This window comes from Sus scrofa, chromosome 13 (genome assembly GCF_000003025.6).
Source record: "Sus scrofa isolate TJ Tabasco breed Duroc chromosome 13, Sscrofa11.1, whole genome shotgun sequence".
Taxonomy (NCBI): Eukaryota; Metazoa; Chordata; class Mammalia; order Artiodactyla; family Suidae; genus Sus; species Sus scrofa.
The window spans coordinates 26,710,972-26,725,075 of NC_010455.5; the positions used below are offsets into that span (position 1 = coordinate 26,710,972).

Sequence of the window (14,104 nt, forward strand, 5' to 3'; positions counted from 1 at the left end):
TAGAAGCTTACTTTTGGTGTCTTCCTCCTAGAGGGATTATCTTAATAACCATAGGACCATTCAGTTTTCTCTTTTATCCTATGTAACTTTTACTAAGTTTTGTTTTTAAGGAACTTGGCCATTTTATTTAAATTTTCAAATTTATTGGCCCCATTTATTTATAACATCCTCTGAAGTCTAAAGTGGGATTGCCACCATTTTTCATTCTGATGTTGATTTTTTGCCTTCTCTATTTTGTCTTGATCAGTCTTGTCTGAGGTTTGTTAATTTTTTAATCTTTTTCAAAAACTACCTTTTGTCTTTATTAATTTACTATTTTTTTGTTTTATGTTATTGATTCTTTTTTCTGTATTATTTCCTTCTACCTACTTCATGGACCAATAATCCTTTTGTTCTTTTCCTTTTTTATGTCAGATATTCACATCACAAATTTTCCTTTTTAACATAGTAGTTAAGGCTATGAATGCCTCCTAGTATCATTTTAGCTGCATCCCACTAATTTTGATGTGTAGTCCTTTTGTTATTTTTCAGTTCTGATTGTTTACCCTTTTAGAAGGTATTTAAAATTTCCAAATGTATAGAGTTTTTAGTTTTTTGTCACTCATTTCTAACTTAATTGCATTGTGATCCAAGAATATAGTCTGTATGGTACTAGTTTTTTTCAGATTGATAAGGCTTGCTTATGGCTTAGCATGGAGTCAGCTTTTGCAAATAATCCTTTTGTTCTGAATTCAAAGAATGTTTGTTTTCTAATTGTTGGGGTCAGTTCTCTATAAATCCTTAAGATTAAGCTTGCTAATTATGTTATTCAAAATTGCTTACATCCCTTCTGAGTTTTTTTGACACTTGACCTATCACTTACTGAGATAGTCTTCTGCTGTGTGAAAAGTATTTCATGGGCAACTAAAAAGTTATTACCCCATTAATACACCATAGTAAATTTATCTTTTTAATTCTAAAAAGTCCATCAGTTTTTGCTTTGGGTGTTTCGGGGGAATGTTGTTCCAAAAAAGTTGAAAGCTATTGTATCTTACTGGTGAATTGAAGCTTTGTATCACTATTTATCTCTAATAGTGCTTTGTGCCTTAAAGTCAGTCTGTGTTATCTAGATAAGTTTTAGCTAACCATACCAATCTTCTCTTGGTTAGCATTCATGTGCTGTATAGTTTTCCATCCTCTTACTTTAAATCTTTTATTGTCTTGTTTGGGGGTACATATTTTTTAAAAATTGGGAGTTGGATTTTTGTTTAATCTCCTCTGACCATCTGGGCATTTTTGGCTTTTAATTGGAGAGTTTATTCCATTTATATTTATTGTGTTCACTGATAGATGTAGAGGTATTTGAAGTCTTTGCATTCTGATTTTGCCATCATATATTTTAGTTCTTGCAGTGGTACCTTGGTTCCTTTGTATTTTTTGACTGTGAGGTCAAATTTCTTGTAATATTACATAGGGAGTTTGCATTTACTTTTCTACTAGTTGCCTAGGGGTACTTCCAGCCTGAAACCTCTTAAAATTAACTTATTCAATATGTATATCACACAGATATGATATCACTAATTTGGACTACAAACTTGTATGAGGATCAGCTTGTAGTTCTTAAAAGAAATTCTCCCACTCCACCTCCATAGCCAGTTTTGAGGCAGGCAGTTTTCCTTCTTGACATCTTAGCAGTAGATTTGTTTCTCATTTCTCATTCACCCTCACACTGAAGGGTGAATCAAGAACATCTATCAAGTTCTTTCCAAGAATTGCATCCCCCACCGTCAGTAGGCCTTACATGTTTTATTCTGTTTCATGCACTGAGTGTTTAAACAGAAACAAGCAGAAACAATCAGGCCAGAGGGCAGCTTTGTCCTTTGCCTTCTAAGAATCTTGCTTTTACTCTGTTTTTACCTGATGAGTAGTTCATCTGTCTGTCCTTCGGTCTGCCCTCCTTCCCTCACCTCCTCCCTCCTACTCTTCCTTCTAGCCAACACAATGCCTTTAAACAAAATATATGTCTTAAAATATATGGCATTTTGTTTGCTTTCATCAGGATGGTCATTCATTCTTCCTGAAATAGAAGTTGGCTCATGCACCCTATTCTGTATGTCATTGCTGATCATTGTATCTGGTTTTGCCACGGTTGGTATCTGTTGTTTTGCCACAGTTAGTTCAAGGACAGATGTTGGTACCAGGAGTTAATTCTAGATGATAGGAAACTGCGTTTGTGTGTTTGGCTTATCGGCATATCTGGTGGTTGTGATTTTTTTTATGAATTTTATGGCACTGTATTTTCTTTATTCCCATCTGCCTCACCACCTCCACTAGTGAATGTAATTAAATTGATGGTATAAGATTAGGAAACAATTTTGATAAATACAGTAACACACGGTTACTAATCCCCCACAGCTGTTTGCTTTAACATGGACTTGCTTTCCTTTCCAGCCTGATCACACGGATGCTACAGAGAGATCCCAAGAGAAGGGCCTCTTTAGAAGAGATTGAAAACCATCCTTGGCTTCTGGGAGTGGACCCTTCACCAGCCACGAAGTACAACATCCCCCTTGTGTCATATAAAAACCTCTCGGAAGAGGAGCACAACAGCATCATTCAGCGCATGGTGCTTGGGGACATAGCAGATCGGGATGCCATTGTCGAGTATGTTGGCACTCATCAGTATAGGGCCGTGGGCTTTGGGTCCTTGGAATGAGTTCTTTTAACATGTCAGGGCCCATGGACACTGTGTCATGGATAGAATTCCCACTTGGCAGGGGTTATGTCATTTATCTCTAGAGTTCCTGGCCCAGTGCCTGGCTCATAGGTTTTGTTGGTCTTTGTTTTTATTTTTGTACCAGTGAACAAGTAAACCATTGTTAGTGGTGTCACTGAGTCCCTTCCTGCAGAGGTGGATTGGAATGGACTTTTGTATCCCAGTACATGCCTTGTCCATTGCTATATCCTCTTCATTCCCTGGTCTCCCTCTGGTCCCCACAGAGAAGTAGGGACACTCAGGGCAATACCACAAGTCCTCTAAATCAGGGGTTGACCAGTCACACATTTTCATGAGTAAAGGTTTAGTGACTCACAGCCATACCCCTTTGTTTACATATTGTCTGTAGCAGCATTGTGCTGCAGTATCAGAGTTGTTGTGAGAGAGACCGTATGACCTCCAAAACGCAAAATAGTTACTGTCTGGCTCTCTAGAGCCCTTGTTGCCGTAACCTGGAACCCACAAAATGCACACATTATTAGTTGTATTCTTTAAAACCCAACCAGTTTGTAATAACCTAAGAAGTTTGGAATCAATGATTACATAAAGATGCACTTGCTTTAACATCATTTGATTCACTTCTATTAGAGGTCCATCTATAAAAATGTGAATCATTTCCACAAATGAAAAGTTGAAAGTTATTTAACCTGTTGGAAGAAACACTTGGGTATGCTGGAAAGAGGATATACTTTAGGGGGGGCAAAAAAAGTGTTCCTATCAGGAGGGGCACTCTGGCCTGTGTGATCTGACCCTGATAACTGACCTCAGGGGAGAGGAGGCTGGCTGCAGGCCAGACTGACCTCTGTAGCATGTCAGACTGTCACATGCGGCACTCAAGGATCTGGTTCCCAGGAGTTTCCATCATGGCTCAGTGGTTAATGAACCTGACTAGTACCCATGAAGACGCGGGTTTGATCCCTGGCCTTGCTCAGTGGGTTAAGGATCCAGTGTTGCCGTGAGCTGTGGGGTAGGTCGCAGAAATGGCTCGGATCCCACATTGCTATGGTTGTGGTATAGGCTGGCAGCTATAGATGCGATTCATCCCCTAGCCTGGGAATCTCCATATGCTGTGGTTGCAGCCCTAAAAAGACGAAAGACAAAAAAAGAAAATAAAAAGGATCCTGGTCCCCAGGAAGGTATCCACACATAGGACATGTATCTTTAGGGTACACTGGAAAGGATTTACAAAAATAAAGTCAGGTTCATGATTTTGGTTTAAGTATAGATTTTTACAGGTTTCAGAGTGTGTTATAAGCTTTCACAGATTGACCCATAGATACTGAGATGACCTAAACAGAGAAGAGTAGGACACTTGCCCTTTCTACCAAGGACAGTCACTTTACGAGTGTAGAAAATGATTATTTTTGAGTGAATGAAAGGTTCTTTGCCTCTCCCTGAAGTGGCTTAATAGTCTTGTCTTAAATACATGCATATTTGTATAGAACTATTTAACTCATGTAAATTCAATTATAAATCCAATAGAAGGGGCAGTTTGAATGCCTCAGGTGATTCCCTGAGCCCCAGTCCTTCTAGCTGGTGTCAGGCAGTTCTTGCCTGCTACCCATGTTAAGAACAGCTCCTCACTGCAGGGTGATTCCTGAGTTCAAAGGTATATTTGTTGGTTGCCTTCACACAAGCCTACAGCTTTGTCCAGTATTCGGCTGAGGAAACCACTCTTGAGAAGCCCTTCTGGCCCCCAGGTTTCCCTTCGGGCTCTGCCTAGAATCTCTCACTCAGCCCCACCCGCCCTCATTAGCTGTGGCCCCACTGCACATGTAAGAAGTGACCCCTGTATTGCTTCCTTTCTTAGTGTTCATTGTGTATATTCACTAGCTACAGAAGGTTCCAGAAAACCATAATTACATATTTCTGGACCTTGTGGATCCTCTGTGACATTACTGCCATGTCCCATAGCAGGCCAGCTGTAGGAGAGTAGCAGGGCCATGTGCCTGATGGGCATCGTGCCCTAGCACCTGCCAGCGCATTGCCAGCCAGACTGAATACTCAGAGAGCATTACTTTTGAAGTGGATGAATGAATGCATAGATTTTATTTAAAGAGGCTAATGACATGCTTTTAGTACATTAATAATTTATAAATGTCTAAAAATGCCAGTAAAGACAGAGTATAAAAATAAAACCTTTTTCTGATTTTTTTGATTGCTACTAGTGTTTCAGTGCACATTCATATAACTCATTTCATAGTTCTTTTGGAAGCAAGTAAGCCAGTTTAATAAACACTGACACAGACATTAAATTTTTGGATAATGCATACATCCTTGAAAGCTTCATTATCTTATGCCTTTAAAACTGATATCCAGCTCACTTGCCATCAACATTTTGAGTTTTCCTCATTAATTGAACATTTTTATGCAGTTGTTTCTTAGAATTTTAGGAATGATCTAAATCACTACAAGGATGTTTTTTCTTATATGTGTTTTTTCCATTATTTTGAAGATTCTAGGTCATTGGATTTCATTTGCTTGTATTTTAAGGAAAATTAGTTCTGTTTGTGAAAAAACAAACCTGCTGATGTGGCTTATATTCACTCTCCCTTATTTCTCAGAGCCCTGGAAACCAACAGGTATAACCACATCACAGCCACTTACTTCTTACTTGCTGAAAGAATCCTGAGGGAAAAGCAAGAAAAAGAAATACAGACCAGGTCTGCAAGCCCTAGCAATATCAAGGCCCAGTTTAGGTGAGAAAAAAATCTTCACTGATTTTAGTAAGTTAACATTTTGAAATAGTGAACTTTTAAAAAACTGTTTGCTAACTCTGTGGGGTGAGAGTACCAACTGTGGTTATAGGCTCAGTGGAGAGGCCATGCGTGGGCTCCCCACATGAGTGAGGAGGGTCTTAGTCACCAGGGATGCCTTTCTCTTCTGGGCTCAGTGGGGAGAGGGGCTGCAGCTGCTGGTTTGGAGAAGCAGCCTCAAGCCAGAGTGTCTGTCAGCTATTTCCATTAAACTCTCCCAGGTCTAACATGTATAAATGTGTTATTTTCTTTAATTTTTTCATTCCAGGAACAGGCTTCAGTATTTGGAATAATTTTAAAAAACATTCAGGACGTTTCTGTGGCATGATGTTATCTCAGGATTTCAGGAATTTCACAGTCAGATCAGCTAGTTGATTTATTAGCTGCCTGACCCTGGGAGGTTACCTAACCTCTCTCTGACACCTTCCTGATCTGTGAAGTGGGTGTCCTAATGCTGTTTACTCTCAGGGTTGTGGTGGGGGATAAGTGATCAGTATACGTGGAGTGCTTTTCTCCCTGTGTCTGCCTTCATCACTGTGAACGATTCGCTGTCTTTGTGAGCAGCAAGCTGCTCTCCTCTGTATCCCTTCCCTGCTCTTCCTGCCCTTCCTCCGACCTTCCGCTCCCTTCCCCTCTCCTCCCACTTTCCTACTCTTCTTTTTCTTCTGCTTTATTAGCTTTCCATTTAAAATCAAAGCTTGAGAAGGGTTACTTTTTTTGGTCACTATTACGAAATTTATTTAGAATTAGTCTTTACTCAAATAACGTAATCAATGGAATTGTAGTGCTTCAAAAAGAGTAGGATGCTCCTGATTCTAAGTAATTCCCTACTAGTAATTCCAACTATATATGAACATATGTGTGTGAATATGTAACAATAATAACTTTTTAAAGGAGGATGAATATTATTGGATTTTAAATTATTTGTAGTCAGTGTGCCATGAGTAGGTTGTTGCTTAGTATGGAGCAATAGAGATAAGAAAACATTCCTTTAAGGATCTGGCGTTGCCGTGAGCTGTGATGTAGGTCACAGACACGGCTCGGATCCCGAGTTGCTGTGGCTCTGGTGTAGGCCTGTGGCTACAGCTCCAATTGGATCCCTAGCCTGGAACCTACATATGCTGTGGGAGTGGCCCTAGAAAAGGCAAAAAAAAAAAAAAAAAAAAAAAAAATTCCTGGATGATCAAAGACTATTTAGAAGTCTGTTCTAACTGGAAGATGAATTTAGTAACTTATATCCTAGAGGTATTCTTGCATTATGAAAACTAGGCACTCTGTTGTCAGTTTGGAGGAGGACTGGGCCCCAGGGGGTGGAGGGGACTCTTGCACATGGGACAAACCAGAAGAGTGACAATGAGACTTAGTCCAGACCTGAGCCCTATAGAGCAAAAGAGCAACCCCAAAGCAGAGTCACTGCCACTCAGCCTGTAGCCACCCTAGTCTTGGGAGAAGGGAATATTTGCAGTTGAACTATTTTCTGTTCAGTGGAACAAATGAGAACTCAATCTGAAGTTGATCAGATATGTAAATGAGTCAAATTGGCTTTACTTTATTATAGAAATTATAAAGCTAACAGTAGCTATAAAGAAATATCAGGGAGTTCCCTTCGTGGCGCAGTGGTTAACGAATCCGACTAGGAACCATGAGGTTGCGGGTTCGGTCCCTGCCCTTGCTCAGTGGGTTGACAATCCGGCATTGCCGTGAGCTGTGGTGTAGGTCGCAGATGCGGCTCAGATCCCATGTTGCTGTGGCTCTGGCGTAGGCCGGTGGGTACAGCTCCGATTGGACCCCTAGCCTGGGAACCTCCACATGCAGTTTCCTTTTACCTACCTGGGGATTATGGAATGGAGATGCTCTCAGAGCTTGTCCTCCTCCTGGGACCCAGGGCCCACTGGCAGGTGGTAGATGTCTGCTTACTCACCTTCTCTTTATTGTCGAAACCCTAGACTTAACTCGGTTCCATTGCTGGGCGTGTCTTGGGGTCAGAGTGACCTGGGATGCAGAAACCTGGACTTAGTCAGGAGACGTGTTTAATCAGCATAGTTCTGGGGCAGGGAGTAGGTAAGCCAGGGAGAGCCAGCCTCAGAGCAGATACATTCTTTGAGTCCCGCCAGCGTGGGATGGAAACGTGTGTGCTGTGCTCCATCTGTTAGAAGAACCTTGTAAAGTCCTCTGGGAGTTGACCTCCACAGGGGAGGGGCCAATGCCCTCATCCTTCCAGAGAAAAACTAGGAAGTGAGGAAAAGCACTGAGGCCTGACTGCAGAGGCCCTCTCCATTCAACAGGCAGTCATTCAGAGGGCTTCCTGGGTTGAAGAGTGAAACCACTGCCCTAGGGGTTTAGTAACTACAGAACTCAGCCTAGATGTCACTGTCTTCAAGCCTGTGTGGCCTTGGGCAGGTTGCATACACTCTCTGTGTTTTGGTTTCTTTGACTCTTGAGGGACAATAGAATTGTGGTAGGATTAAATGAATTAAAGCCTGTCAGGCTTGGACCACAGAGCTGGTTCTAGTAAGCTGTCAGTCAGTGTGTACCATGCTGTCAATATGACTCATTTATAATTCTTGTTAGCAGTCTGTTGTCTTTCGTTAAGATAAGCCATGATTTTCTTACAGTGATGTGGCTGTAAAGATTGCTTGTTTAGTCTAGCACAGCGTTGGGCCCAGATATATTCTCAATAAATGTGAGCTGTTTAATAATTTGATTTACTCATATAAATAAGAGCCATTGGTTCAGAAGTAGTGATTAAGTTACTGGTACAACTATAGAGATTGCCAGTTTTGTTTCTGGGGGTGGGTTCTGAGGATGGTTTGGGCTTCTGTTAGGTTGGGGGTGGGGGGAGAGAGAGGCGCCTCCAACACCTTGTGCCCTGCCCCTCTCAAGTGGCAGGTCAGATGGACTCTCAGCACCTGCCTCCCACCACCGGACTTCCCCAACATTGGCCAGGGTGACATTTTGAGTGACTGCTTTTTGAGGAACAGCCTGCAAGGAATGTTGTGTACCATTTCCCAGGACCTCCAGTCTTACCCAGAATTGGCATAGTTGTATTGTGAGGACAGACGACTTGTCCAGAGACACTGCTTGACCTCAAAAACATTGAACACTCAGCTTTTATAAACTACCAAGCAGTCACCAGCAAACTGACTCATTCCATCCTTGAGAGAGAGGAGGAGGCTCCAAGTGGGGAAAGCTGTTGTTGTAAATTCCTACAGGTTTTTTTAAAGCAATAGATTTAATTGACAGATTTCTAAGGTAACCTAGTTGGTGTGAAGTGGAGGTGTCAGCGTAGCAGTGGTGGTTTTCCATATCTTTGGTGTCTACTATTCCCCTAGGGAGGGGCTAGTTGAGAATTCAAGGTGTTTTTTCACAACAGGCTGGAGACTTCACTTTCAAAAGTCTTTTCCTTTGGCTACCAAGCAGTGTTACTACTTAAGTGACTCCAGATTGGGGGATAAAATCAAAATTTAAATAATAATGGATTTTGCTATCTAGTACTCCTGTGTGGACATTTTAAAATATATGTATTTATATTTAGCTTAGAGGGTGCATTTTTTAATTGGTGAAGAAGAGATTTATATATGCCACTATTCACTGACTTTTCTCTCTAGTAGTCTCATATTTAAATTCATTAAACTATTTCCATTTATTTTTGTTAACACCAACTTTAATAACATCCTGTAAAATCTGGAGAACTGGAAATTTCAAGTGAATTTAGAAGCAATAATATACCTTCAGCGGTTGTGATATAAGGCTCAAAACAAAATGTTTTGGCGATAACTCCCTTGTACTTTTTAAAAAGGTTTTTCTTGTAGTATGAAACTTTATATGGAAATGATGTTTGCCCCCTTTTCAGACAGCCGCAATGAAGCTTTCATTTGGCCAACAAGCCACAAACTGAACCATGTTTCAAAACCACATTTGCCCTTCTAAAGTCCTTGTGATGTTTACAGGATGTTGAATGGGTTTGCAAGGCTGCTGTTTCTTTTTGTCTATCTATCTTTCTTTCTTTTTTTTTAAACTCTGTGGATGTTGTCCTAGTAAGTTTTATATAATGTTACTTGGGTAAAGTGTACATGTTATCACATAGCTTGCCTATTTTTTTTTCAATCTGTTACACAGGCAGTCATGGCCGACCAAAATTGATGTGCCTCAGGACCTTGAGGATGACCTCACAGCCACTCCTTTGTCCCATGCGACTGTCCCTCAGTCTCCTGCTCGGGCTGCGGACAATGTCCTCAATGGCCACAGGAGTAAAGGCCTGTGTGACTCAGCTAAGAAAGAAGACCTCCCTGAGTTGGCAGGACCCGCTCTCTCCACGGTGCCACCCACAAGCCTGAAACCCACGGCCACTGGGCGCAAGTGCCTGTTCCGAGTGGAAGAAGATGAAGAGGAAGACGAGGAGGACAGGAAACCCATGTCCCTCTCAACACAAGTGGTTCTCCGCCGGAAGCCGTCTGTGACCAACCGCCTGACGTCCAGGAAGAGCGCCCCGGTCCTCAACCAGATCTTCGAGGAGGGGGAGTCCGACGACGAGTTTGACATGGATGAGAATCTGCCTCCCAAGCTGAGCCGCCTAAAGATGAACATCGCTTCCCCAGGGACGGTTCACAAGCGCTACCACCGGCGGAAAAGTCAGGGCCGGGGCTCGAGCTGCAGCAGCTCGGAGACCAGTGACGACGACTCTGAGAGCCGCCGGCGGCTGGATAAAGATAGCGGCTTCACCTACTCCTGGCACCGCCGGGATAGCAGCGAGGGCCCCCCTGGCAGCGAAGGCGACGGCGGGGGCCAGAGCAAGCCGAGCCACGGTGGCGGAGGCGCGGACAAGGCCAGCCCCAGCGAGAACAGCACCGGCGGGGGCAGCCCCGCGGGGGGCTCGGGCGGCGCCCCTGGTGGCACATCGGGCAGCACGCGCCGCTGCGCTGGGCCCGGCACCTCCACCTCCACGCAGCTGGCGGCGCGCAGCGCCGGGGAGCTGGTGGAGAGCCTGAAACTCATGGGCCTCTGCCTCGGCTCCCAACTGCACGGGAGCGCCAAGTACATTCTCGACCCGCAGAACGGCCTCTCCTTCTCCAGCGTGAAGGTCCAGGAGAAGTCCACGTGGAAGATGTGCATAAGCTCCGCTGGAAGCGCAGCGCCCGTCCCGGCCATGGGTGGCATGAAGTTCTTCTCTGACCACGTGGCGGACACCGCGGCGGATTTGGACCGGATAAAGAGCAAGAACCTGAAAAATAACGTGCTCCAGCTACCTCTATGTGAAAAGACCATCTCTGTGAACATCCAGCGCAACCCCAAGGAGGGGCTGCTGTGCGCCTCCAGCCAGGCCAGCTGCTGCCATGTCATCTGATCCCGGCTGTTGCCGCTGTGCGCTTCCTGCTCAGAGCCATGAAGACCGGCTCACTTCACTGGTCCCTTTTTGGTTTTTACTATTTTAAAGCGGACAATTATTTATTACTTTTTCATTTGTTCGCCTGACGATGTGACAATGCATGGTCTTTGTGCATGCTGCTAGACACTTCTTTTCCAGCTGAAAAGTCTCTTGTGTACTTTTTACATTTATAATTTTAATGTGGATGATCAGGATTAAATTAAATGTATATTTGGAACCTAATATAAATGGAGCACTTAGAAATTTGATGTTCTGCACTTAACCTAGAGAGAAAGAAATGCTTTTGTTTCCTTGCGGAAAAACCTAAATTCCTGCCCCGACCTTCTGTGATATGGATATTCAGTGTTCTGAGGCACACTCTGGTGTCTGAAACAGAACCAAAGCAATAACATTGTGATGCCGACAGGCCTGGAGCCCACGAGTGTGTGCACAGGCAGTCTTTCTGAGGCCTGTGCACAGCAGAGTACAGTGAGCGTCTGCACTGACAACCTTGAAACCCTGATTTCAACATACCCACACCTGTTTGTCTTAAGCTATAGTGTGAAAAAAAAAAAAGTCTGGGCTCTTAAAATTTAATTGAAAAAGATTTTCTTATTTGTAATAGGTGAGATAAAGTGCTTAGATTTATAGGGCAGCTTCCCCCGTAGTGGTAAATCACAAGCAGACAATCTCATTTTGTAATGTGATGAAGTGAACTGATGATGTCTTAACTCTACTTATAGAGTGCGTGTCTGTCTAACAGAACAAGATGATGTTCCGTGTAAATTCCTTCCCAGAGGGCACACCCCAGGGTTCCTTTACAACCTCTTGTAGATAGAAGAAACTATCGGGCCTAACATGGAAAGCAGAGGTGCATGCAGATGTTGGCAAAGTCAAAACCCCATAAATTAAAAAAAAAAAAAAATTATTGGCATTTGATAAAAATTTGATAATTCTGTTTGATAATTAGGTTGGCTCCTTTGTCATTTCCATTCTTTTATGTCCTTTAGCTCAGTTACCTATGAAAATTGGCTGATTAAAAAATACACATAAAAGGATGAAATTCACACATAGAGCAATCAGAAATGCACAAAGCCTGCTTTGTTTTTTTTTTCTTTGATTTTTTTGTTTTGTTTTGCTGAAAGTATTTTTCACTTTGCCGTCCTGCCAAAACAATAATCAAAGAACTCTTGCTTTAAACTATTCTTGTACAAAGACTACTTTTGACCAGATAATCATCCTTTGTGGCTTTTATCTTGTAGGACCCAGTATCATTTTGGAACGGGCCAGATGCTACTTTTTCATGCCGTGCCTTGGGGTCTTAAAAGCAATGCTTAGTGACATTGGTGATAGGATGTGGCTGGGCCCCAGGGCCTTCCCACACTCATCAGCCTCCCCTCATGTCTCTGCAGTGACAGTCGCCTGGTCCATAGAGTGGGCAGAGCACCAAAGGACAGCATTCCATTGGTCATGTTTTCTCCAAATACACACTGACTCTGCTACTTTAGAATTCATGTATTTTACTCAGAAATCTGAATTTCACAGTATACTTAACTAAGCAAAGATGATACTCAAAACACTTTACTTTCTAGACCTAGGCTAGATATGTTTTAAGCTACAGCTCTAGTTCATTGTGATATTTATAATTGAAAGCTATGAGAATAGAAGTGTGGGTGAAGCCATAGAACATGTTTGCTTGAAATTCGTGAGCAGGGAATATCTTATAAAGGGCCAGAAATAAGATGTGTGGTTCACATAGATAGTGAGCGTAACATCTGTATTAAACGTAGGAGAGAAGTTTATAAAGGGCATTGGCAATAAACTCTTTGTTGCAGCTGTTTTCCAAGTAATGTAAATACTTTTTCCTGTGATTATGTATAGCCTTGGAATGGCACCTTTTAACTAACCCGTATGTGTTTGGTTTTCAATGATTTTTTATATTCAGATGTATATATGGTGCTCACTTTTAGGATCAGCAGTGTTGACCATTTATGCTGCATAGCTGTATCATAGCCTTATTAGTTGTGTGTGGTTGTTGACCCTCTGGGTTTACGAGATGTTAGTCTGAGTGGCGTCTTACTCATTTGTTCGTAAGTGAATGATTGTGCATGTGTCGTATGTCATAGTATGTCGTCATGTAAAAGGGAGGGAGCAAATAACCATTACATTAAGATAATATTGGACCAAACGACTTACTTGCTCTAAACAGTTTCTTGTACCCCCTTAACCTGTCCTCAGAAGTTGCATAGAGTTGCAGTAGTGTGTAAATTAAATATTGTGGAGAAACAATTAGTCTTGTATTTTTCTGTATGTGTGTATATGTATATATATATACATATATATATAAAATTATGTACTTCTGGCAATTCTGTCTGTATTTAAAATTGTGACAATCTTGACACCGATTTTAAGAATAGTCATGAGACTGAATCAAATTAGAGATATCCCTTCCAAGTAAGAATTGATGTCTGTTAAGAGGGTACAGAATTATCAGCTGATTTGGTTGGTTACTTCCACTGCTGGCTGATTTTCCTCATTGTGTAAACATTGACAGGTATGTGACAAATGGGAAAAGAAATCCGAATAATAAAGTGGCATATTGGTGTTCAGCAATATAAACTGTGTCCCATGTTCTGTTTCTTCTTGTGAATGCAGCTGGCCTAGTTAGACTGACGTTCTGCATGCTGTGTGCCCCTGCACTGCCAGATGTGATGGAAAAAATGCAGTTGTGACTGTTCTCACTTTAAACTCGTGATCACAAGTCTCAGGTGGGTCCCAGGACTGCCCATTAATTAAAATTTATTTCCCCAGTTCATCTGCTTTCTGCACTCAGCCGGTCCCCATGCTCCCTAATAAATAAACCAAAGCAGTTAGACCTGCCCCATGCTCACCCTTCTACCTTCCTGCCTTCCTAGGTATCAGCATGCCCTGCTCTTCCTCTTGTTAGTGTGGTTCAGTTCCTTCACCTGGTCATTCTCTTCTGCCCCTTGTACCACCAATCTTTGCTTCTCTACTAGATCATTTCTAACAGCAAACAAAGCACATGTGATTTTACTCCTTTCATTGTTTTTGTTGTTCTCTCTAGCTGTTGCCACATTTTCCTGTTCTTCTCCTCTGCATCCTCTGAATCCTTCCATTCAGGCTCTGCTGCTGTCATTTCACCAAAACTGCTTTGCTCAAGGTCAGCAGTGATCTTCATGTGCTAAATCCAGTGGTCAGTTTTCAGAG

At 42.4% G+C, this 14,104-nt stretch overlaps 1 protein-coding gene across 6 annotated transcripts in view; it reads left to right on the forward strand.

Annotated features, from left to right (window-relative positions):
- Positions 1 to 13,495, forward strand: part of SNRK (SNF related kinase) — a 55,259-nt gene extending 41,764 nt beyond the window's left edge. For all 6 annotated transcript variants that reach the window (XM_021071714.1, XM_003132143.4, XM_013981529.2 and 3 more), the window contains 3 exons: positions 2,431 to 2,643; positions 5,320 to 5,454; positions 9,631 to 13,495. In XM_021071714.1, coding sequence (XP_020927373.1) covers positions 2,431 to 2,643; positions 5,320 to 5,454; positions 9,631 to 10,855 — 1,573 coding nt within the window. In that variant the 3' untranslated portion in view covers positions 10,856 to 13,495. The remainder of the gene's footprint in view (positions 1 to 2,430; positions 2,644 to 5,319; positions 5,455 to 9,630) is intronic.